This window comes from Ctenopharyngodon idella, chromosome 22, assembly GCF_019924925.1.
Source record: "Ctenopharyngodon idella isolate HZGC_01 chromosome 22, HZGC01, whole genome shotgun sequence".
NCBI lineage: Eukaryota > Metazoa > Chordata > Actinopteri > Cypriniformes > Xenocyprididae > Ctenopharyngodon > Ctenopharyngodon idella.
The window spans coordinates 27,704,133-27,729,385 of record NC_067241.1 but is presented as its reverse complement, the minus strand read 5'-3'; the positions used below and the strand labels follow the sequence as shown (position 1 = coordinate 27,729,385).

Sequence of the window (25,253 nt, the reverse complement as noted above, 5' to 3'; positions counted from 1 at the left end):
TGTGAACTTATGTTTGCTTTTTTAATTTCGTTGTGTTGTGGCTTTATTTCGTTGTGTTGTGAACTTATGTTTGCTTTTTTAATTTCGTTGTGTTGTGGCTTGTTTCCGTTATGTTGTGAACTTATGTTTGCTTTTTTAATTTCGTTGTGTCGTGCACTACTGGGCCACCGTAAACACTAGATCTTTTAAAGAATTTTAACCCAAACTGACTGGGTTTCTAGAGAGCAAAAAGGTTTTGTGAAAAAAAGTGGAAGGCTTACATAAAGTCTGTAAAATAAACTTTTAAAAGGAATTAGTGGACTGCCGACTCGCTTACACCCCAAAATGGCGGAATGGCGGAAACGCAGGGCTGCTGCTGGGCGCTGATGTTGCAATGAAACGTTCTATTGAGTGTTGCTTCTTGTTATTGTATATTCTTTGAGAACAGTGATGTGTTCTACGTTCATAGAGCGTCACATGAAAGCGGTTAATCAGGCGCGCCGGCGCCATCATGAGGTCGGATCATTTTCTTCTCTTAATACGGTTATCATTGCTGTATTGTCAACATGTCTAATTGTAACGCTTGCTAACATTTTTATTCAAAATCGCGATTTCTCGATAAAAAAAATAATAATAATAATAATAATAAAATTGAGGCAAAACATTACATTCAAGCCCTTCTGGTAACCAACAACATATGGTATGTTTTGGTATGGGATGCTGGTTGTTGGTTTGCTGGTCCACCAACTAGACCAGCATAAACCAGCTTGGAATTCATGCTGGTTTATGCTTGATTTTTCAGCAGGAAAGGTATATTGCAAAATTGGTGCTTACCCACTTTCAAAATTACTAGTGTCAAGTGTTGCTTCATCCAATGTTAAATGGCTTAAATCTGTTGATTATAAGACATTGTGAAAAGCCTTTTTGTCAGATATCGCTAACTTATTGTATTAAACTACAGGTAGCCTAATTGTAAACTACAGGCATTGGTAAAGTCTCTCTCACACACAGTAAGATATTGATTTTTGTCCTTTTCTTTTGTGCCATAAAATGAATGGGCCTTTTATCCTGTATCATCAAGTCACTGTCAGACTGTTGACATTATGTCTTGATGACAGATGTGATAGTCCACCAAATACACATGATCATTTTCTTCCTTTATCTGATAACCTATTATCCCTGAACAACAGGGTACTGATAAGATAGGAATGTTTGGCAGATTAAACCACTATGCTACTTAGATTTAGCATCATTTTATTTAAAGAGGAACCTAAAATTGTATGTTAGCAGCAGAAAAAGGCCATTCTAAAAATTATTTTAGTAGCTTCTGAGGCTTATGATTCAGTCTGCTCCTACATTAGTGTACAAGGGCAACATTTTCCTGAAGCATTATCAGCAGCAGTGAATTATGGGATGCTGGGACTGCCGCAGACTTTTGGCCCTGTGTCAGCAGATGATAGCTGGAGATTATGCCTAGAACAAGCTCTGCAAGGCCAATGATGTGCTGTAGCTTTATGGAGAGTAGTTTAAAAATCGATTCAGTCCTTAAGAGTCAGTGCAGGGACCTTGAGTCAAGGGAAATGGATCCTACCGCTTTCCTTTGCTTGTTTGTGACCCCGCGCACACACACTCCACCCATCTCCACTCGTTCAGTGTCCCTGTTGCTGCAGAAATCTGAATCCATTCAGAAATTCAGTTTGCTCTGCTCTTTTACTCTGGCTCGGTGTAAATTTGAGTGAGTCATTTGAGTTTGGCTTGCAGCTTGTTAAAATACCACCTGCTGGGCGCTTTTATAATTTATTTAACAGCAATGTTATACTTAATAAATTATATAACAGATGTTTAATCGCAAGGAAGATTCTTAAGACAAATAAAAGGAAATTAAGTAGCTGTGTTATGAAGCAAAACCAACTTGCAATCAAAATTGTAGTTAAATGTTTATTAAATGTTGCCAGTACTCATGCCATATTCATTAATTTTAGTTAATTTTACTGTGAAATGGCATATTTTTTGTTAAAGCTGGCCTCTCTATTGCCATCTGTGGTTAAAAATAAAATTGGAGGCCATTTGGGAAGCAAGTTCTTCTTCTGCGTTGTTACTGTTATCATTTTTTCTGATTGGATCTGTCATGCTACATCAAGCCCCACTGATAGTAAGAAGAGTTTTCAACTAAACAAATATCAGAAAAAATAATAATCTGAGCAAGTAAGCATCATATCTGCCGCTGTGCTTCGAGTTTTTTTGACTCCCCGCAATTCGAGGTTTCATTGTTTTGACAATGGAGGATTCCTCATAAGTTAAGTAGGGTTGCTGTTTAGAAGTGTCGATGTTACTTGCTATTTTACAGACACACAAACACAAAAGAATCAATAACAGTAAGCCTGCTATTTTCCTGCAAAATCTGGCCTGACGGGCTAAACCATAAATCATTATGGTAGGCCTAACATAGCAAATTGGGATAAGACGAGGATATAAATTAGATTTTTTTATATATATTTTTTTTACTTTAATAATATAATAATAGTTAATATTTAATCACAACATTTTCCGTAATCCAACTTTAACTAAATATTTCTTGATAATGTACCAAATAAGATTCATTTATTTTGATATGGTTTGCTCACATCACTGAGAGTCAAAGTATTGCTAAATTTCAATTCAAACCATGTTCCAATTTATATAAACTAATTTACTCATTGAAGCCAAAATCTCTTCACGTTTGGCACTTGGTGAGTGTTAATTTTAGGTGGTGGTTCATTTTTGGCCTTTAGAGTTGTAAATAAATTTGTACACATGTACTGTACGTTTGTTGTAAATAAAGAGCAAATTACACAAGTTTAATGTTTGAACAGACATTGTGCTGTCTTATCTGTTCATCAGGTGTAAGAGTGACTAGATGAAGGTTCTTTTCTATTTTGGATTTGTCTAAAATTAGCTGTGAGCTGTGATGCAGTCTGGGAGCAAAAGAGAGAGAGAGGAGACCTGACAGTAAACCTGAGTTTACATTAGTTATCTTACACACAAAAATAAAGGATAAAAAAGAAAGGTTTGGAATAAGAGTGAGTTAATGACTTTGGACAGATGACTTACTAATTACAGTAATTTTTTATTAAATATTAAACGTAATCATATATGTGGTATTCTTTTGAGATTTTTTGTGTTATTTCAGGCAAAATACAATAGTCCTGTGGACACTAACAAGCTGCATTCCGCATTTAAATTGAGCAGTGTTTTTCTACTTTTTTCCAACCTCACTTTCTCTTTATTCCAACCTCCAAATTATGTGCTTAGTACTTTTGTTATTCCTGTCACATAAATTAACCAGAAGATAAATTATTTCTTCTTTACATGAGTAAAAAGTGTAACACATAAAAGAGCAATTCAAAACAACCATAAGAGTTATCATTAATAACTGAATTCGGTTCATGGCTGTAAGACCTCTCAATATAAAAAGCACTCTGAGAAAGCATGATTGAGAAAAATATCCAAAAGTGTTCATAATCCTTACGTAGCTGTAAACCAGAGGTTTGCAAACTTTTTCTGCCGTGTACCCCATTTGTAGAAGAAAATATTTTCAAGCCCCCCACCTACATGCACCCACATAAAGACTCTCTCACACATGACCTTACTTGCAAAATCTTTGTAGGATTTATATGAAACATTGTAATTAATACAGTACTACAACTTATCAGGCTTCTCTTTGTGTTTGTGATGTGAGTCTCTAAGTGGCGTCTTAACTTGTTCGGCTTCATACTGTCAGAAGCTAATGTTTTGAGGCACACACACAACACACTGTGGTTTCTCTTCATTACCCACCGTTGTACAGGTGAATCCGAGGGAGAGATATGCCTCGTCATATTTTCTTGTTTTTCCACTGTGTATGAGCGCAAACAGGGCATCAGTTTACTGTCAGGGATTTGTTGAGTCGCATTGCGCCGCATCCAGTGTAGACAGCATCACTGATTATAATGGGCTGTATTTGCTTTTGTTGTGTCTGGTGTAGACATGTTCTTTTGGTAGTTGTGACGTTTGAGGTAGATTCATCACCTGCTTTACGTTTGCCTGGCACTGGTAGTCCTTTCACAAACTGATGCTTTGTCCATGCTTAGTGCAAAACCATCATCCATTTATATTTTTACATGGCTCCCTGCGATACTCTGTTCTCATTCTTCAAATGCACCATCTAGCTGTCACCACAAGAGCATGTATTGTATGTGTGCAGTAGGTCTAGGCGGTATGATGATATATATTGTGGCAATAATATAAAATGTTTATCGTTAGAGATTTTGCTTTGTAGTTTATATTGTGGTATATAAATATATAAACGCACATTACTACTAAAAGTAATTGACACTTCAGAGTGAAAAAGAAACATTTGTGAATGAGAAAAAAGCAGGGTGTGCATGATGTCCCCATGAAATCAAAATTGACAATTCTTATTTTTTTATGAAATATTGCAGTATTTATTATAAATGATTTATTTGTGCACATTATTATTTTTTAAATTCATGTGCCCTCTTAATCTTTAATCAAAATAGCTTCCCCTCCCTCTTGCAGTGACATCTCTTCTCTTCTCTGATGATGTGTTTACTGGCACGAGGGCGGGGCAACCTGTCACTCACATGAGATCCACCAATAGCAAACCACAACCATCTAATCAATTCCCCATGGACAAAATCAAGTCCTGCCCTACATTTTTTCTTGTTCAAGAAGCTGTTTCACTCAGATATATGTCACAATAGGGAAGACAAGACTATCACAACTTACTTTTCATGCTGACTTTAATTTTAATCAAACCACAAAAGACAAATAAAAAATCACTGAATATTTAATAAAAATAAATTTATAATTCATAAAGAATAAGAATCAATTTAATTCATACAGTGAAGACTGTGCAGTGTTTTATTTTTACATTTCATGTAAAATAAAAACATTTCATATTTTTTACATTACATGTCAAATAAACCTACTGCACCAGAAAAAAATAATGTAATTTTTAATGTTTGTTCTGCTGTATTTGTCCTATTGTTTGTAATTTGATTCTTTCTTTTTAATAACAAAAGAAATATATCGTTACTTTGAAATAATATTTCTCAAATTGTGAAATTAGATTTTGGTGATATCGCACAAAGAAATTACTATTGATTCAGAGAGTAATTATCATACACTGCCCGGCCAAAAAAAAAAGTCGCTTTTGGATTTCAATAGGCAAATACTTAAGAATCTATGGATGGATCATTATTACAGTGATTATTATGTTTCTAGCATGTTAAAAGTTTGGCAACGATTCTTTTAACCCTTAAAGATGGAGTGTGTAGCTTTTCATTTCTTAAACAATCATGTAGGAAGACACATCATGGCCATATTCCAGGATGACAATGTCAAGATTCACCAGGGTTAAAATTAAGAAAGAATGGTTCAGAGAGCATGAAGAATCATTTTCACACATGAATTGGCATCTCTTAGTCCAGACCTTAATTTCAGTGAAAGTCTTTGGGATATCACATTTATTTCCATCGAGAGGTGCATAATTTTTTGGTCAAGATCTTGTATTGACAATGCAAGAGGTGAGCACTCTGTAAAGTCTCCTCCAGCACATCCCAAAAAATACTGAGGTTAAGGTCAGTGCCAATTCACGTGTGAAAATGATTCTTCATGCTCCCTCCCAACAATTCTTTCATAATTTGAGCCTGATGAATCTTGACATTGTCATCCTGGAATATGGCCATGATACATCTTAATACATGGTTGTTTAAGAAATTAAAAGCTACACACTCCATCTTTAAGGGTTAAAAGAACTGTTGCCAAACACATAACATGCTAGAAAAATAATAATCACTGTAATAATGACTCTCAAGTATTTGCCTATTAAAATCCAAACAGCGACTTTTTTTTCTTGGCCAGGCAGTGTATTACCTTGATTCGAATGAGCAACTTGTTTGTTTTTTATTTCTCCTCAGAGTAAAATGGGGTTATGTTTTTGAGCTGCCCTGACCCCTGTTCTCATCTGGGAAAAGGACAAAGCATGAGAAAATGAACAATGAGTATTGAACAATGAGAGAAAGTGGGAAATGGAGAGAGGGGGTCAGTGCGTCCAGCTGTTGGTTATGATACTGTACACCCATAATGGTTTCAGCAGACCCTCTATAGCTTCTGTACTGCAACTGTCACTGCAGATTTCTGTGTGCTCCGACACATATACTCAAACACTGTTCTGTATTAGTGTGTGTTTCATGTTTTTCAGTTTGTACAACTTCAGTCTGGGCTTAAAACAAAGGACTTGGTGTCCTTAGTGATTCTCTGTGCCACAGCTCTGTTCTCTGGAATGAGCTTCTCAGTCACATGATTTATTTAGTCTGTCACACACTTTTTTTTTTTTTAATGATTTTGAAAGAAGTCTCTTCTGCTCACCAAGGCTGCATTTATTTGTTGCAAAAACACAATATAAACATTAATATTGTGAAATGTTATTACAATTTAATATATTTGATTAAATATATTTTGATTTAATTCTAATATATTGATTTGCTGCTCAAGAAACACTTCTTATTATTATCAATGTTGAAAACAGCTGTTTAATATTTTAGTGGAAACCATGATACATGTTTCAGGATTCTTTGATGAATATAAAATTTAAAATAACAGCATTTATTTGAAATAGAAACCTTTTGTAACATTATAAATACCTTTTACTTTTGATCAATTTAATGTATCCTTCCTTGCTTAATAAAAGTATTCATCACCAATTCAGAGGTAAGAGAAAGTGTGTGATTTAATAAAGCTTCTGATTGACAAGATGACGGAATCTGAATGATGGAATATAGCATATTTTATGCTGATGGATTCTGATGGAACAGAACCATTTGAGAAGATGGTAAAAAATTGGTAAGGCACAAGATCAGAGGAGATCTCTTGGAGAAGATAGTTGAGAGAGTTCAGGAGTTCTGTGTTGAATGTGGATGGTGAAGGAGGTAGGAAACGATGGAGAAGGGATGAGAAGGTGGAGAACAGTTTCCGTGGGTTTTGAGTCTTGATTCTGGAGTGGAAATATGATGTCTTGGCTGAGTAGCTGTCAGAGCAACATTCACAGAGAAGGATGTGTTTTGTCTTCAGTTCTTCAGGGAATTGATTTTCTTCCATCTTCTCCATGAAACACAGTTTTGCTGTGCTACTGCCAAGGCTATTGGAAAGCCAGAGGCTGGACAAAGGGTGTCAGGGTGGCTTTGAGCTAATTGCTAATTAGAGCCACATGCAGTAAAATAAAGCCATACTGAAAAATGTAACTTGCTTGGAAAATATTTAAACATATAGCATACTAACTAGGGATGCACTGATACACCTTTTTCCAGAACTAGGCCGATACTGATACTTACATTTTTGGTACTCGCCGATACTGATACCTGTATTTTCATTGCATTTGTAATTTTTAAATATATTAGGTAGAGAAACCAAAAAAATATTCATTGGTTTAATTTGTTTAGCGAATATATATTTCCTTCAGTTATTTTCATGCTTAATTATGCCTGTTAAAATGTATTTTACAAGCTTCTGTTACTTCCACTGTTCATTCTATTGCTATCATATATCTTTCATTCTATCATATCATATATCTTTCATTTAATAGCACAGTGCATATTTCAGCAGGGCTCAATGCTAAGGATTTTTTTCTACTAGCCCGGTTGGGTCAGTGGTTCAAATGTTTAAATACCAGTGAAATATCCCAATTCTCTATTACAATTTTGATACTAAAAAATACTAAAGATACTAAAAAAATACAGCAAAAACTACTAGCCTAATTAATGTAAATTTAAAACATTATTTAAGACAAGTAAACAGTCAGTAATAAAATAAGAACAATAATCAAATTACAAATAGCACAAATAAATACAATAGAACAAAGGTACAAACAGTGCTTTTCAGGCTTTCAGGTAGGTCTAACAGTAGTTTTCAATTACATAATTTGAATAAAGTAATCAAATTTAAAATAACACTGCATAGTCTTCACTGTATAAATTAAATTTAAATGAATTTTTATTAAAGTTACAAAAATCATTCAGTCAAGAGCAGTGAGTGATTTCTTTGTCTTTTGTTGTTTGATTAACATTAAAAACACAGCAGCAGGTTTATTACGCTGCTGTCCCTTTAAGACCGAATGCACGGATCAAATATACTGTTACACATGTGTTTTATTTCTCAACTGTTTACATTCACTTAAGACATAACCAACTATGTTTACTAGTAGGGGTTAAATAGATCATTGTTGATCCGTGATACGTACCGACTAGGCCCCACGGTTCAGCACGCATGTGATTCGCGGATTAATTTCAAGTTTGACCTCCATAGACTGAAAGTTTATAATTTGCACGTTTTGTCTTGCTAGTTTCCACATTCAATAGATTTTGACCATTCTAGCACTAGAAGAGGCAAAAGAGAATTTAATTCGGTAGGCCTACTCGCCCGTTGTTATCTGTGCTCACAGCCACACGCACCCGAGGCACGTTTCAGATAGCGTGCAAACTCCGAATTGATTCCTTTTTCACGTCTACTTGCACTTGGATGGGGACATACACACACAAAATTAGGTCAAAATACCAGTCTCGCCAAGTATTCTCGTAAACACAGTTGGTTATGTCTCAAGAGAAAGAGAATAAGAGAAGGATGTGTATCATTATTTTGGATCCATGCATTTGGTCTTAAAGTGACAGCAGCCTATAAATACCTGCTGTTGTGTATATGTCATTAATGTTAATCAAACATTACAAAACACCACTTTAACAAAGATTAATCTATATTAAATTTATACAGTGAACATAGTACTATTTTACATACAAAGTTCTTTCGTGAAACTCTAGATGACGCAGGCTAATAGGTCCTTTAATCCAACTTGCTCGTAATCACATCGTTATTTATAGGGCACAGCTGATTGGTTCCTGCTGTATCAGTAGCCAATGAGCTTGCATGCTCAACCTTCAAAATACTTTGGTAGCTCACTTCAGAAACCCTCCACCTTCCCCAGCTCCACTGTATAGATCTACTACGGGTAATTCATGTACGCTATATTGTACAGCAGCAGCATCTCTTACTTGCTCACAGCAGCGTGTCATGTACATTATCTCACAGAAGTGAGTACACCCCTCACATTTTTGTAAATATTTTATTATATCTTTTCATGTGACAACACTGAAGAAATGACACTTTGCTACAATGTAAAGTAGTGAGTGCACAGCTTGTATAACAGTGTAAATTTGCTGTCCCCTCAAAATAACTCAACACACAGCCATTAATGTCTAAACCACTGGCCACAAAAGTGAGTACACCCCTAAGTGAAAATGTTCAAATTGGGCCCAAAGTGTCAATATTTTGTGTGGCCACCATTATTTTCCAGCACTGCCTTAACCCTCTTGGGCATGGAGTTCACCAGAGCTTCACAGGTTGCCACTGGAGTCCTCTTCCACTCCTCCATGATGACATCACGGAGCTGGTGGATGTTAGAGACCTTGCGCTCCTCCACCTTCCGTTTGAGGATGCCCCACAGATGCTCAGTAGGGTTTAGGTACCCTCAGCTTCTTTAGCAAGGCAGTGGTCGTCTTAGAGGTGTGTTTGGGGTCATTATCATGTTGGAATACTGCCCTGCGGCCCAGTCTCCGAAGGGAGGGGATCAAGCTCTGCTTCAGTATGTCACAGTACATGTTGGCATTCATGGTTCCCTCAATGAACTGTAGCTCCCCAGTGCCGGCAGCACTCGTGCAGCCCCAGACCATGACACTCCCACCACCATGCTTGACTGTAGGCAAGACACACTTGTCTTTGTACTCCTCACCTGGTTGCCGCCACACACGCTTGACACCATCTGAACCAAATAAGTTTATCTTGGTCTCATTAGACCACAGGACATGGTTCCAGTAATCCATGTCCTTAGTCTGCTTGTCTTCAGCAAACTGTTTGCTGGCTTTCTTGTGCATCATCTTTTGAAGAGGCTTCCTTCTGGGACGACATCCATGCAGACCAATTTGATGCAGTGTGCGGCGTATGATCTGAGCACTGACAGGCTGACCCCCCCACCCCTTCAACCTCTGCAGCAATGCTGGCAGCACTCATACGTCTATTTCCCAAACACAACCTCTGGATATGATGCTGAGCACGTGCACTCAACTTCTTTGGTCGACCATGGCGAGGCCTGTTCTGAGTGGAACCTGTCCTGTTAAACCGCTGTATGGTCTTGGCCACCGTGCTGCAGCTCAGTTTCAGGGTCTTGGCAATCTTCTTATAGCTTATGCCATCTTTATGTAGAGCAACAATTCTTTTTTTCAGATCCTCAGAGAGTTCTTTGCCATGAGGTGCCATGTTGAACTTCCAGTGACCAGTATGAGAGAGTGAGAGTGATAACACCAAATTTAACACACCTGCTCCCCATTCACACCTGAGACCTTGGAACACTAATGAGTCACATGACACCGGGGAGCGAAAATGGCTAATTGGGCCCAATTTAGACATTTTTACTTAGGGGTGTACTCACTTTTGTGGCCAGTGGTTTAGACATTAATGGCTGTGTGTTGAGTTATTTTGAGGGGACAGCAAATTTACACTGTTATACAAGCTGTACACTCACTACTTTACATTGTAGCAAAGTGTCATTTCTTCAGTGTTGTCACATGAAAAGATATAATAAAATATTTACAAAAATGTGAGGGGTGTACTCACTTCTGTGAGATACTGTATGTATTAGCAGTAGCAAGTCCCGTACTTGCTCTGCAGCAGCAGCGTAGCAGATCTATTCCACCAAACCAAACATACAACATTGTCATACCCATTACCATGCCAAACACTCAGAGAGTTGTCATGACAGAAATTTAATTATTACATTACATTCTTAAATGAATACTACAGTTAGACCTTACTTTATTTGTAACTTTGTTAGGCTACATGGTATTTATCTATGCTTGTAATCAGTGTATTTATTCTTATTTTCTACTGACTGTTCACTTAGCTTTAATAATGTTTTAACTTTATTAGTTTGGCTAGTATTTTTTGCTGTGGTATTGAAGTACTTAAAGTGTGCTTTAAGTAATAAATGGAAAGCAAAGTTACCCTCACCCCCAAACTATTTTTTCTTGCTGATCCGAAAAATGATTCAACTCGTGACTCAAAAACGTAATATAATCCGAACCGTGAGTTTTGTGATCCGGTGAACCACTATTTACAAGGATACTCACCAAGACGGGTGTTTTTACATCATTTTGTGTGAATTCCTCAGTTCAAACGCAAGAAGATGTGAAAGAGAATTCAATGCAGTATGCAAGCACTGTCTGAGAGGCAGCTTTCTGGGCACGCTCTTTAGATGTTTATGCATAGTAAACTTCTTGTCCTGTAATAATGTAGGGAATCAATCATTATACATAAAACAGTTCAAGTTTTAATTACATTTACCCAGACATTGGACTTGGACACTTTAATCACCTCAAAGTTCAGGATATTTGTCTGGATGACAAACTCTGCAAAGTAGTTCAAAATAACACAATTCTTAAAATGATCATCATCAATATGAAAACAATGTACATGAAATCTGAAATTCTTCCCCCCATCAGTTCAAGTGACCATAATTGTGTCCTTTGGAGCCCTAAAGCACAATTAAGACCACCTCAGTGCATTAGACGGATGGTACATTGGAGAGATTCTAGCCTGAAGGAGTTTGGGAGATGGATTACTACTCAGTCATGGCAGGATGTAAAGGATGCAGTTGGTACTAAGGAAAAGACTGATGCCTTTTATAGTACTATCTTGGCCGAAATAGATAGACATTTCCCTATGAAGACAGCAAAAATCTATCCTCCAGATAAGCCATGGATCACTCCTAGAATTAAACGCTTTATCTATTTGAGACAAAAGCTTTTAAGGCTGGAAAATCAAGTTTCCTGACAAAATTTTACAGAAAAAAATTCAAACGGAAATAAATGTAGCAAAAAAGCAATTTTATAAATCCAAAATTGAAGGCAAGATAAAAGGAAATTCTAGAATCTGGCACAGTAAAAAATAAAATCGATGTTCAGATCTGGTGGACTGGTGGAAAGGTGGACTGAATTGAGGTTCCAGGAATTGATCCTTAAGACTTTGCATTGACTGCTAATGCAGTCAACACCAAGTTTGTTAAGGTGTGGCATTGCACAATGAGCTATACTTAGGCCTATAATCTTTCTAGCTTTGATTAACAGTGCTCTTCAGGACGTTACAGGCCAATGGGAATATGTGGATGACATGACAATTGCCCAGACTCCTCAACTACCTTGTACCCTTCAACAGACATTGAACAATCTTAACATTTGGGTAGAGAAGCATAAAATGAAACTCAGCCCAAAGAAATGCAAGGTCTTGCATGTCACTAGTATGAGGCGGAAACTGGTGAAGCCTTTATTCACCATATACACCTTGGAAATTTGTGACAGTACTAAAGTTTTGGGGATCATTATTCAGAGAGATTTGAAATGGGATTGTCAAATGGACCACATGTTGTTTTCGGCTAACAGAAAGCTTTTTGTCCTCCATCGGTTAAAGAAATTTGGTGTCTGTGATCCTGATTTGGTTACCATCTATAAAGGGTACGTGCACCCAGTGCTGGAGTATGCGGTTCTAGTCTGGCATAGTTCCTTGACCGCGGTGCATCCCTAATACTAACACATACTGAAAGTACATGTGACATGCTTACATTGAGACATTTTTCTGATGAATAATGAAAGATGGTATTGTGAAAACAGCAAAAGAATTCTGAATTAAATTAGGTTTGTATTTTCAATAAACTTTTTCAATGAACTTCATTAAATTAAGGAAAACTTTTGCATGCAATTTTGAAATTCAAGTTGGTACAACAAGAATAACACAATTTCATTTATACAAATGTTTTGTTGAACCAACTTAATACATTTAGTTCATATGTCATATTAACAATAGTGCATGTTAGTATGCTGAAGACAATTTTATTTATTATTATATGCATTGTATATGATAAGCAAGTAGGAAGAGACTGGTCTCCGTACTGTCACACTTGCACAATTGGAGTTGAGTGAAACACAGCCACATTTTTCAGCACAATGTAACTACAAAAACTCTTCCAAATCTCCAACATAACTGAACATTAAACTTTAACAGGTCTTTCCCTTTACTGACAAACACATACAATTATTAGAGATGCACTAATACTAAATTTCTCCACTGATACTGATAGCTGATTATTCAGAATGATAACTGCCGATATCGATAGTTTGATTTTCTTAAGGAAAAAAATCTCTTACAACTAATTCTGTAAACTAGGCCTATACAGGGAGCCCTCTCATTGTCATGGGTAATCTATGTTTGTTTCTGTTTTGGGTGGGTTTGACATGTGTTTCAGTTCAGTTTCCTGTGTTTCAGTTTGATTCTATGGTTTTTCATTGATTATGGTATACACCTGTGGCTTGTTTCGATGATTGGTTAGTTTGCTCTGTTTAAGCCCTGTGTTTTGTTCAGTTCATTGTCTGTTCTTGTCGGATATTGTTGGTTGTTCTGTTTGTGCTTTTCTAGTCCAGAGTATTCTAAAAAAATATATATATTTTGAATTTTTGTTTAATAAAATAACTGCTGCACTTAGGTCCTGCCGTTTTCTTCATCTTTGCTGCAACCATTGCTGACAGAAGAACAGACTGAACATATATGGATCTAGTGGCAGTTTGAATCCTCCTTCTCTCCCAGGGGGACCGCTCCCTTGAGAGACACAGATTATTTTTAGACCTTGTCCATTAGGGGTGTAAATCAGACGGTTCATCACGATTCGATACAATATCGATTCTCATAGCCAGCGATACAATATTTTCTGATACCTCAAAAAGTTACGCGATACGATTACGATACGATTCGATTCGATCAATATTTCGATATTATGAGCCTATTTTACAAAACCAGTTAAATTTTTAATAACTCACAACTGCAACCAAAATATATAACAAACATTTATTTCAAAATTTCACCTGAACCCTGATTGGGATTGGGATAAAAAATTCACACAGTAATATAATGACAGCTTATGACATGATAACAGTCAAGAAAGTATTTTAATTCTGTGCTAAAATGTGTAATGTCAAAAAACTGATAAATAAGGAATATATATATATATATATATATATATATATATACATATATACACACACACACACACACACACAATTAAAATATATTTCTAAAGCAGCTTTTTAATGAAGCAACAACATATTATAGGTAGGACAAAACAAGATAGGCTATTAATATTCTTTCATTGTGCAAATTAATTATAAAGGCTCCAGTACAGAGCGTTACAAAGGACTTATGCGCATCCCGTGTGCAGAATGATGAGCTTGAAGCAACACAGAGTCACAGCACGCGGTGCTCATATGTGGCAGTTTATTGACCATATTCTTTTAACAGTTTTAAATTTCAGTTACTGTGTGTGTGAAGAACGATTCATAGCGCTCTGTTCTTCAGTGTTGTGATCTAACAGACACTGTTTGAGATGTGCGCGCACTGCTTTTTGCAAGGCTTTAAACATGAGCAAATGATAAACTTTCGTGAAGATTCAGCACTGGCTGATCGGGACAGTGACAGTTCCATCTACTGTCCCGAGCGTCTTTCACAAGTTCTGAAAGGTAGTTTAAACGAGAATGCACGCACTGATCATAATGCAGACTGATATTGTGTTAAATGTGGAGAGTGTTAAAACAAAGGTGCCTCTATAAATAGCCCACAGGTATCGATTTTTTACGCGTGGCATCGATGCATCGTATTGTTAGACATTAGATCGATGTATCTATCTATATCGATGTATTGTTACACCCCTATTATCCATCTGGTACACTTCAATGAAGACAGCCTCTTTGTTTTTCCGGGCAGGCCTAAATGCCAAAACGAGCCCGCCTGCCTGGAGATGGACCTCGAGGAAGCTTCAAGGAGTTTGTGGACTGGGTCCTTTTTTTTACTGTGGATTCCATTTTATCATCGGTGAGATAGAGGAGGATCACAATGCAACCGTCCACGTTGCTCACTTTGTGCCACCTGCCGCCACCGTCCCAACGGACCTGAAGCCTAAGCCCACCACAGACGTAGAGCCAGAGCTGACGCCTGAGCCATATATTGCCCCAGAGTACAAGTCTGACCCGTGAGCCGGCAACATCGTCCGTCACTGAGAGAATACTGGTGGAATATGAGGGGATGGTGTGGAACCCTGTTTACATCATCCCGAGACGAACGCCTTGGACTGATAGTTCGTCAGCCCGACCCTGGACTGTCGACCATTTGCTTCGCCTAGAACCTCCAAGCCCGTCACTCCACCTCGGCCCATTGACCTGTCGGCTCCACGGTGGCTCCTTACCCCCTCGGCTTCACCTGGGACCGTTGTCCCTATGGCTCCACCTCGTCCCTCCAGCTCTGCCTTTGTCAGTCGTAGCTCCACCGTTGCCAGGGACTTACGGGCCTTCGTCTGTGACTCGTCCCTCTACCACTTTTGCTCTGTCAGGCTTCTCCTTCCTTCTGGCTCCACCTCAGTCCTCGGGAACACCGGCTCCGGCTCAGTCCTCCGGCACCCTGGCTTCGCCTTGGTCTCCAGGACCTTCTGTGTCGCCCGGTCTCATCGGATCTTCTGCTCTGCCTGGGTCTCCACAACCATCGGCTACGTCTAGGTCGGTCAGCCCCCTGGTTCTGCCTGTCAAGTCCCCACCATGGCTCCTCCCTCCCTCGACTCTGACGTGGGTTTAAATCCTGGGAGTTCATCTGGGGTTTCTGCCCTGGTTCTTCCTGCCGTTGTCTCCTCCCTGGCTTCTGCCTCCGTTGTCTCCTCCCTGGCTCTCCCTGTTGTCTGCTCCTCTCTGGATCCTGTGGTTGTCTGGTATGCCTGCTCTGCTTCTCCCACTTAAGCCCCCTCTTGCCCTCCTCTGTTGGACTCTTTGTATTTTTGATGTTTGTTATTAATAATGATGGGGGGCATATGTTTCGGGTAATCTGTGTTTGTTTCTGTTGTGGGTGGGTTTGACATGTGTTTCAGTTCAGTTTCCTGTGTTTCAGTTTGTTTCTATGGTTATACACCTGTGGCTTGTTTCATTGATTGGTTAGTTTGCTCTGTGTTTTGTTCATTTCATTGTCTGTTTTCTGTGAGTATTTTTTTATTTTGAGTTTGTGTTTAATATAATAACTGCTGTGCTTAGATTCTGCCATTTTCTTGTCGCTGCGGACACTTGACGCTACAAATAAGGTTTGCTGTAGGGAAAAACTGTGGAATAGAGCCTGCTTTAATGTCATTATTTTTTAACTCTTAATGCCATATTGTTGCGTAGATAGCCCTAAATTCAACTCAAGAGACATTTTCTTCACACACAGTATGAGTTGCAGTCTGACACGTTTTTCTGCCCCCTTTTGACTGACAGGATATTATCAGCAATGATCATGAAAATGTTCAAGGATTGTGTTTTATTTGCTCATTTTAACAAATTAATTTGCAGCAAATAGCTTTTGAACGTAGAAACCTAATGAACAGGTAATGATAGATGATCATTCAATTATTGTTTACATTAACAATACAGTTTTATGATTTTGATACCAATTTTGATACCACATCAAATAATAATATGCTTCGTTACTTAAAAAATGTATATAAACAAACTGGAATTGTTACATTTCTTTATTAGTATTGATTGATATTCCTTTTTTATGAATACATTATGAGCATCTTATGAACACTTAAAGAATACATAAATATAGTTTATGAATACCTAATGAATTAAGCACAGAAAGTCAAAGTGTGTTTAGAGTATGGTGTTTATCTTAGACTGTAAATACAGCTGAAGAAATTTATAACCTTTTACAACATTCATAACACTGAGAGTGATGTGTTCATATCAGTTATGTATTTAATACCTGCAATCAGCTCCAGATATTGCTTTCATTTGTAATTGTTGATACTGTTTGTATGCCATAAAAATTGATTATTGTACACAGAAAGACCCAGGAGAGGAGCCGTATGAATTGAGGAAGACAGGGGAGGGAAAAATAAGAGGGTCAAGGAGTGTGTGTGTGTGTGTGTGTGTGTGTGTGTGTGTGTGTGTGTGTGTGTGTGTGTGTGAGTGTGAGTGAGTGAGTGAGTGAGTGAGTGAGTGAGTGAGTGAGTGAGTTGTTGCAGGCAAAGCAAAGAGGAGAATGGCCAGGTTATTTGAGATCATTATGCAGTTGGCAGCACTCCGTTCTGGCTCTACCGTTTCTCTCTGTCTCTCTCTCTCTCCTGCTCCAGTGAGGATGAAAATGAGCAATATGCAGCTGCAGCCAAAGACAGCTGGGAGGGTCTCACTCTCTCAAAAATTACAGCATACCCATCTGTGTGTGTGTGTGTGTGTGTGTGTCTGTGGTGTGTGCGGTCATGAGCAGATTTTACCATTTTATAATTATGTACAACATCTTTCACAATAGTTGTTCTTGTGTCTTGGGGAATGTGTTTGTCACACACACCTTTTGTTAGGCTTTTTTAAGGGGGTGTTGCTGGAGAACAGAGAGTGGTTTATTTGGGCTAAACAATGAGTGTTTGTGTGTGTGTGTGTGTGTGTGTGTGTGTGTGTGTGTGTGTGTGTGGTCCTGGTAAACCCTACGTTATGGGGACGAAATGTCCCCACAAAGATGGCAATATCCAAAATCCTTGTCTTTGTGGAGACGTTTTTGGTCCTCATAAGGAAAACAGCTTATAAATCATATGAAATTAAGTTTTTTGAAAATGGAAAAATGCTAAAACTTTTCTGTGATGGGTAGGCTTAGGGGTAGGGTTAGTATAGAGGAATAGAATATATAGTTTGTTCAGTATAAAAATCACTATGTCTATGGAAAGTCCCCCATAAAACATAAGAAGCCCAGTGTGTGTGTGTTTAAAGAACTTGAACAGTTGGTAACTTGTACTAAGACGAGTGTATTATTATTAAGGACCGCTCACACCAAGAACGATAACAATAACTACTGTATATTAGCATCCACAAATGATATTGTTCTGTTTATTATAAGTACATGCTGCAGTTTTGTCGTCTGCCACATCAACCGCTTGAGTTCTTTAAAGTCAGGTGGATACTGATGGGGTTTTTTACATAAAAAACAGGCAACCTGTAAAAAAGTGCCCTGAAAGTGATTCCAACAATATTGTTCCTCTGTCATTATTGTTATAGTTGTGGTGTGGACTCCCTATTCTCATAGAATTAGAATGATTATTAAAACTTCATAGGTATTGTTATGGTTTTTGTCCTTGCATGAACAGTTCTTAAACATAATAGACACCGGTGATAACAATATTTTTACATTTCCTTAAGTAAATTTGAATGGTCTTATCTGTGCAGAACTCACGCCCATGATGCCAAGGATTGTAGATAGTTTTCATACATTGCTATGGCGTTATGGGAGGTTACTAGGGTGATTGGTTAAATGTCTTAAATAAGCTCAAGATATTTTTACGTTTTATAAAATACGTCATAAAATTATGTGCATAAAATACGTCAGTAATACCCAGGGGACATTAATCTTCATCACACCAAGCAGGAAAACTCATCTACTCATCATTAGTCCACTTTTAGTCAAGTTCTTGCAAACTATTATAACTCAAACTTTCCAACTTGTAGATTTTAAATAAAAACTGAAAGGGTTGTTTAAATAGTAGTGGTGACGTTGAAGTTGTGCGACTGTGGTGTAGTTTGTTTATATATGTATCTTTAGCTTTTTACTTCTGGCGATTATACTATATCTAGACTTCAAAATTCATAAAATTCATTCATTTATGAAGGTTATCTGGAACAAAATGTAAGAATCATTAACTTTTATTAGTCACAGATCTTATTTTCTGCAATAATCCAAAAGCCAATAGAAAAATCCTATTGTGTTTTTAGTAGAGGGAACCAGGGTGATGCTGACTTACGAAATGGCCTACAAAAATAGCAGCGCTCTATACTTATCTCTAGATATGGCTCCTAAATTTATAAGTATGATCACTTAGAAAAGTACAATAATAGAATATCTTTTCTCTACAAGCCATATTATTTAGATATCATTCATGGCCATAGCACAAACAGTGTAACACTAATGATTATGGGTTTTGAGCTTGCCTTAGCAAACACTAATGAAAAAGTTTTCGTGTGTATTATTAGTGCGCAGCTCTTTGGTAGTAATGTGTGTGAGTACATCCACACTGGAAGCGGCCTAACAGATACTAAGACAAGTGGCTTTCATTCCCATAGCAACACAAACATGTCTTCCCCAAGAGCAACATTTTTTAATTATGCTCTTTATCTAAAGGACCTGTATATTTGCAGACAGAAATTAAAATTCATACCTCATTTCCTCTTCAGCAGAAGTGTCATAATGACAGACACAATCTTCTCAACTAAACTCCCATGTCATTGTAATGCGTTTGTGTTCATACTTCTTATCTCTTAAGTACTGTAGTGTACACACACACACACACACACACAGATGTTGGGTTTCCATGTTTATACATTTTTACATTTTCAAAAAACGTCATTTCATATAATTTATAAGCTGTTTTCCTCATGGGAACCAAAGAATGTCCCCACAAGGACAAAAATTGCTGGTATTACTATCTCTGTGGTGACTTTTGGCCCCCATAATGTAGGGGATACCAGGCACACACACATGCATGCACGCACACACTTAATACAGTCTACCAGGCACATTTCATATGTGCTTCAGCCTAATTCGGCCTGAACAGATCTCTCTAATTCTTGTTATCATAAACAGTGTGCCTTCAATCCATCCACAATAGCCTCTATCCCAAGCGTGGCTCTTTCTATAAGCTTCCAAAACATTCTTTTAAACAGCATATAATTTTGCTATTGACTTTCCTGAGATCAAAGATTAGGTTTAATCCCTTATCCAACAGGACTAAAACCACAAAACTAACAGAGATACCTCCAAAGAGAAGCCCCAGGAACGTTTGTACATTATCTTTTGGGTCAAATAATATTATAAATCTAATTCACCTAATCTCTTTTAAGACACTTTAAAGCTTTTGAGAACCCAACATGTACAAAGGGAAACAGTAAATTCACTAAACAGTTTAACAGAACAGTTTTAAGCGAAAAACCCTATACTTTATTCACAAACCAGCAATATAGCATTTTAATATGCCATTAAACAGTATGTGCTGGAATTTAAAATATGTTATATATTGTAATATATAATTTAATATACCAGGATGATAAGATGCTATTGAAAGAAATGTCTTAAGCTCACCAAGGCTGCATTTATTTGAACAAAAATACAGTAAAAACATTAATACTGTGAAATATTATTACAGTTTGAATTAACTGTTTTCTTTTGTCATATATTTCAAATGTATTTTCTTCCTGTGATGTCAAAGCTGAATTTTCAACATAATTTTTCTAGTTTTCAATGTCACATGATCCTTCATAAATCATTCTAATATGATGATTTGATGCTCAAGAAACATTTTCCATTATTATCAGTGTTGAAAACAGTTATGATGCTTAATATTTTTAAGTTAATGCATTTTAATATAAAATATCTAGCTTCCGCCAGACCGTCCTCTTACTACATCCTATGCCTTCCATATTCAACTTACAAAAAAAGTTTTTCGGAAGGCATAGGACGTAGTAAGCATTTTGAACTGCGAGATGCATTACACTTTCTTCGTAAGTTCAATACGGAATATATAACTTGTTAAATATGTATTTTTTTTTTTTTACACAAACACATCGCTTCAGTATCTTTATGATGGATGGATGCACTTTCGTGAGCTTCAAACTCATTGTTGGTTCACGGTTCAAGGTGGTTCACTGCCGTTATAAAGCTTCGGATATCTATTAATACAGGATAATTCGGATATTTATTAATACAGGATATTTATTAATATAACTCTGATTGTGTTCATCAGAAAGAAGAAAGTCATATGCACCTAGGATGGCTTGAGGGTGAGTAAAGCTTGGGGTAATTTTCATTTTAAAGTGAACTAATCCTTTTAATAACAAGAACTGATTTTGCTTAATATGTAATCTATACCAGACTTTAATATGTGGCCTTGTTAGAAGATGATCAACTATATTCCCTTCACCTGTGACTGGCCATAATGTTTTAGCTCTTCACTGTATATATATGTATATATAAAATTTTAATTTAAAGTCATTTTTGTTCTGCAGAAGAAGATCAGGGACATTTATTAACAAAATAAATAGGTCAATTATGATCAATTAAGATTTCGTGTTGTTTTTAACACAAAGGGGCCTCGGTCGGCAGCATCAGCCCCTATAGCTACCCTGGTTAACAGGGTCATTGGTGAGGAGAAGAGAAAAAGAACAAACCAGCCGCTCCTACGGCTCAGATGTGAAAAGGGGCTGATAGCAGGACTTGGTGACATTTAATTAGCACGTTGTCTGGTCTCAGACCCGCCCTTCCTCCCCCTCCTCTTCACTCTCCCAGCATTCTGTACCCCTCCCACACACTTCTGTGTAGAGTTGCAGGGCTGGCAGAGCCGCTGTGATGGAGGACACGACTAATTGTGAACGAGAGGATTGTGCCAGTGAAGGAGTCTGCCCTCCATATCCAGAAAGAGAAAGAAAGAATTTAGCAGAAAAGAGAGTGTGTGTGTAATTCTTAAAGGGATAGTTCACCCAAACTTGAAAATTCATTAAGTCTTCATTTACTTACCCTCATGTCCTTCCAAACCTGTATCACTTTCTTTAGTGAAACATGAAATTAGATGTTTTGAAGAATTATCACACAGCTCTTACATATAATGAGGGTTGTATTCTTAAATTTGAATTGCGTTAACAAACAAGATATAGAATTGTAATTTAAATTTGAGTTTAACAAAGTAGAATTAATAGTGGAATATATACAGAGGTGGAAATATACAGTATATCATATAATGTATGTTCACATGTTTTACAAATAACTTTATGAAAATTTATTGTCAATTTGTTTTGACAGTTTTGAACTTAGTTCTGAGAAAGGTCTTCTGAAAAAATACACCGATCAGGCATGACATTATGATCACCTTCCTAATATTGTGTCGGTTCCCCTTTTGCAGATCATTTAAGTCCTGTAAGTTGTGAGGTGGGGCCTCCATGGATCGGACTTGTTTGTTCAGCACATCCCACAGATGCTCAATTGGATTGAGATCGGGGGTATCTGGGGAGAGTGTTTGCTGGATTATTCATTAAATATAATGAATAATTGTGTCTGATTAGTCCAGACACTACACTAACAGTCTCTCTATAAAGGCAGATCGTGGAAACATTATAATCAATCACAATATAATACATGTCTTGGGGCATATCGCACACCCCTAGCTTTGATGGTGTTTTTTTTTTTTTTTTTTGGTGAGCTTGACATCTTGATTTGGAACTTGATCTGTCATTGTATAAAAACGAGTTGTGTGAAAAAGTTGTGTTCTATGGATAACATGGGTTAGGAATGACATGAGGTTGAGTAAATGAGAGTTTTCAGTTTTAGGTGACCTATCCCTTTAACTCAAGGAGTGTATCCTCTTAGTGCTGTCAAAGAAATGGCTGATTAATGGCTGATTTATTCTAGTCTGTGAAGGCCTTTATCACTCTCATTTACACACACACACACACACACACACACTCACTGCAGACAATTTATCTGAAGCCACTTTGTAAGTGTCCTTATTATGTAGTTGCTTAGCAGCCATAAGCCAGTGGGCCTCAATGGAGTATTAATGTGTAATTATCTGCCGTTTGCTCAATGTTTTGACCTTGCCACCGTTAGTATGGATTTGCGGCAACCTTCCGTGACCTCCGCCAACCAGAAAGCCAACACACGCTATCAACTTCTGTTCTCCTGGGACTTGCATGAAATAAGCAATGGCACTAATTTGCACGCAGAATGCATCTGCAATTGACTGTGTCTCTAAATGTTCGTTCAGCCTCACTAAAGTCCCAGAGGGGACGTCTGGAACATATGGAGAGCTGCCATGTTGAAAGGTGTTGAAGGGAGTTTCTAAGCCAATCATTAATCTGAAGTAAGGTTAATGGTCCTTTTTTGATAAAATCAAGGTATTTTAAGGAGGAGAGGATAAGATTGAAATTCCATAGAAACCACCATGAAATCATTGACTTTCTTTTCACTTTCCTGGTCTTATGCGTCAGTAAATGTTATTTTAAAGAAAAACAAGTTTAGAATTTTTTCAATTTCCTTTCCATTATTTTCTCCACACATGGACGGAGAATATAATGTTAACCAGTTACCAAACAGCTAAAATGTTTCTTTCAAATAAATATAACATTTTTTTTTTGACATTTTTTTGTTACTGCCAAGACATTCAGACCTTTTAAGTGTCCATACAGCAAAAAAATTTTTCTTTTTTTTCCTACAATTTATTTATCATAATAAATCCGTTCAACACTGAACTGACTTCAGCTGAACAACAGCCAAAATGCATCATTTTCCTGTTATCACTGTAAAGCTGCTTTGAAACAATCTGTATTGTATAAAGCACTATATAAATAAAGGTGACTTGACTTGTCAATATGCTATGAAATACATCACATTATGTAAGTAACATGGTTGGAAATGTTCTTTCATGTTGACATTTTCTCAGGTTCCTCCTACAATGAGAAATCAGAGAGCAAGAAGAAAGGGCGTCCTCGTGTGGAAGTGCAGGAGCTGCGCATTATTCCCGTGAGTAAAGCAATAAAATATCCATTTTGGCTTTTGATGAAGGAATGAAGCTATGCCAGATTGGGATTTTGGGTGTTTTTTTATGACATTTGTGAACGGAGTAAAGGGACTTTCCAAACTATTTCCAACTGTTGTATTTGGAGGAAGAACATCTCACAGAGGGGTGTGTGTAAGTGAATTGATTGCAAATAGTTTCTTAATGCCTTGCGTGTTTGTGTGTGCGTATTTCTCTCACGTAGGCCCATATGATTGTTCAGTGGAAAGAGGAGTTTAAGAGTCGTTCCAGGGTGAAATGTCCAAGCTCAGGCTGCTGGTTGGAATTCCCCAGTATTTACGGACTTAAATATCACTATCAGCGATGCCAAGGGGTAAAAACTAAAATCCAAACTACAATCAGTAGGTTGTTTAAACGGCTACTCAACTAGTCAGTCAGTCAGTCAGTCAGTCATAAGAAGCCCTTTAAAATGAGGCTTGTTGTAGGTAAAGGTAAATGTTTTGACATTTCTTGACATTGGCAAATTTGAAAAGTAGTGTTTTGGTGTCTGACTGGCTGTTAAAGAGGATGAATTTAGAGACACAACTTCTTTTTTAGCATGCTAAACACAGCACACTAAAAACTCAAAACATTGTGAGGGCTCTTTAAATTGATCCCCTTTACAAATGTATTATTAATCTATCACACCTAAATATATATGTATATACTGTATATCAGTGGCGTGCGGTCCATATCAGCTGTGAATGCACTGCATACCCAAGCCATTCGTGGACTTGCTGATTAACATTAACACTATAAATTGCTATAAATTCCTTTGTTTGAGGTGTACCATAAAGCATAAATGATAAATGTTGGTAATGCTTATGTAAAAATAAATTCTTTAACAAATAGAGAGTTAAAAAGAACAGCATTTATTTGCAATAGAAATCTTTTGTAACGTTATAAATGTCTTTTCAGTCACTTTTTATCAATTTAATGCATTTCTGCTGGATGAAAAAGCATTCATTTCTTAAAATAAAATCTTACTGACCCCAATATTTTGAATGGTAGTTTAAAGAAAAAATATATATAATAAACAATTATATATATTTGATATAATTAATTAATATAATTAATGATACAAAACCTCACTAATCAATCATAGACCAACTAGTCAACCATCTTGACCAATACCTACTTTAGTAACTTTAGAAACTTTGGAAAGACGTCATTTTCTCTTAAATCTGACAGCTATAGTACTTGAACTTACTTGTGTGTGTGTCTGTGTTTGTTTGTGTGTGTGTGTGTGTGTGTGTGTGTGTGTGTGTGTGTGTGTGTTTGTTTGTTTGTGTGGCGTTCAGGCGACCATGGCAGAGAAGCTGAGTCACAGATGCCCGTACTGTGAGGCTGTATTTGCCACCAAGGTGCGTCTTCAGAAGCACAAGCTGTGGAATCACCCAGAAAGGGTCACCTTGGAGACCAAATCCGATCCCAAGTCCGAACCTAAACAGCAGAAAAGCCCTGTGAAGGGAAATGCCAAAAAAAGGTTTGAAACCCTTTTCCTGACCATCTTACCACTTTTATTGAGCATGAATCATTTCAGCAGCAA

At 37.2% G+C, this 25,253-nt stretch overlaps 1 protein-coding gene across 4 annotated transcripts in view; it reads left to right on the top strand.

The window, feature by feature from the left end:
- znf512b (zinc finger protein 512B) overlaps window positions 1–25,253 on the top strand; it is an 86,584-nt gene that overhangs the window by 23,778 nt on the left and 37,553 nt on the right. For 3 of the 4 annotated variants that reach the window (XM_051879677.1, XM_051879676.1, XM_051879674.1), the window contains exons 3-5: window positions 23,591–23,670; window positions 23,910–24,038; window positions 25,006–25,190. In XM_051879677.1, the coding sequence (XP_051735637.1) occupies window positions 23,591–23,670; window positions 23,910–24,038; window positions 25,006–25,190 (394 nt within the window). The remainder of the gene's footprint in view (window positions 1–23,590; window positions 23,671–23,909; window positions 24,039–25,005; window positions 25,191–25,253) is intronic. The other variant, XM_051879675.1, reaches the window with a different exon arrangement.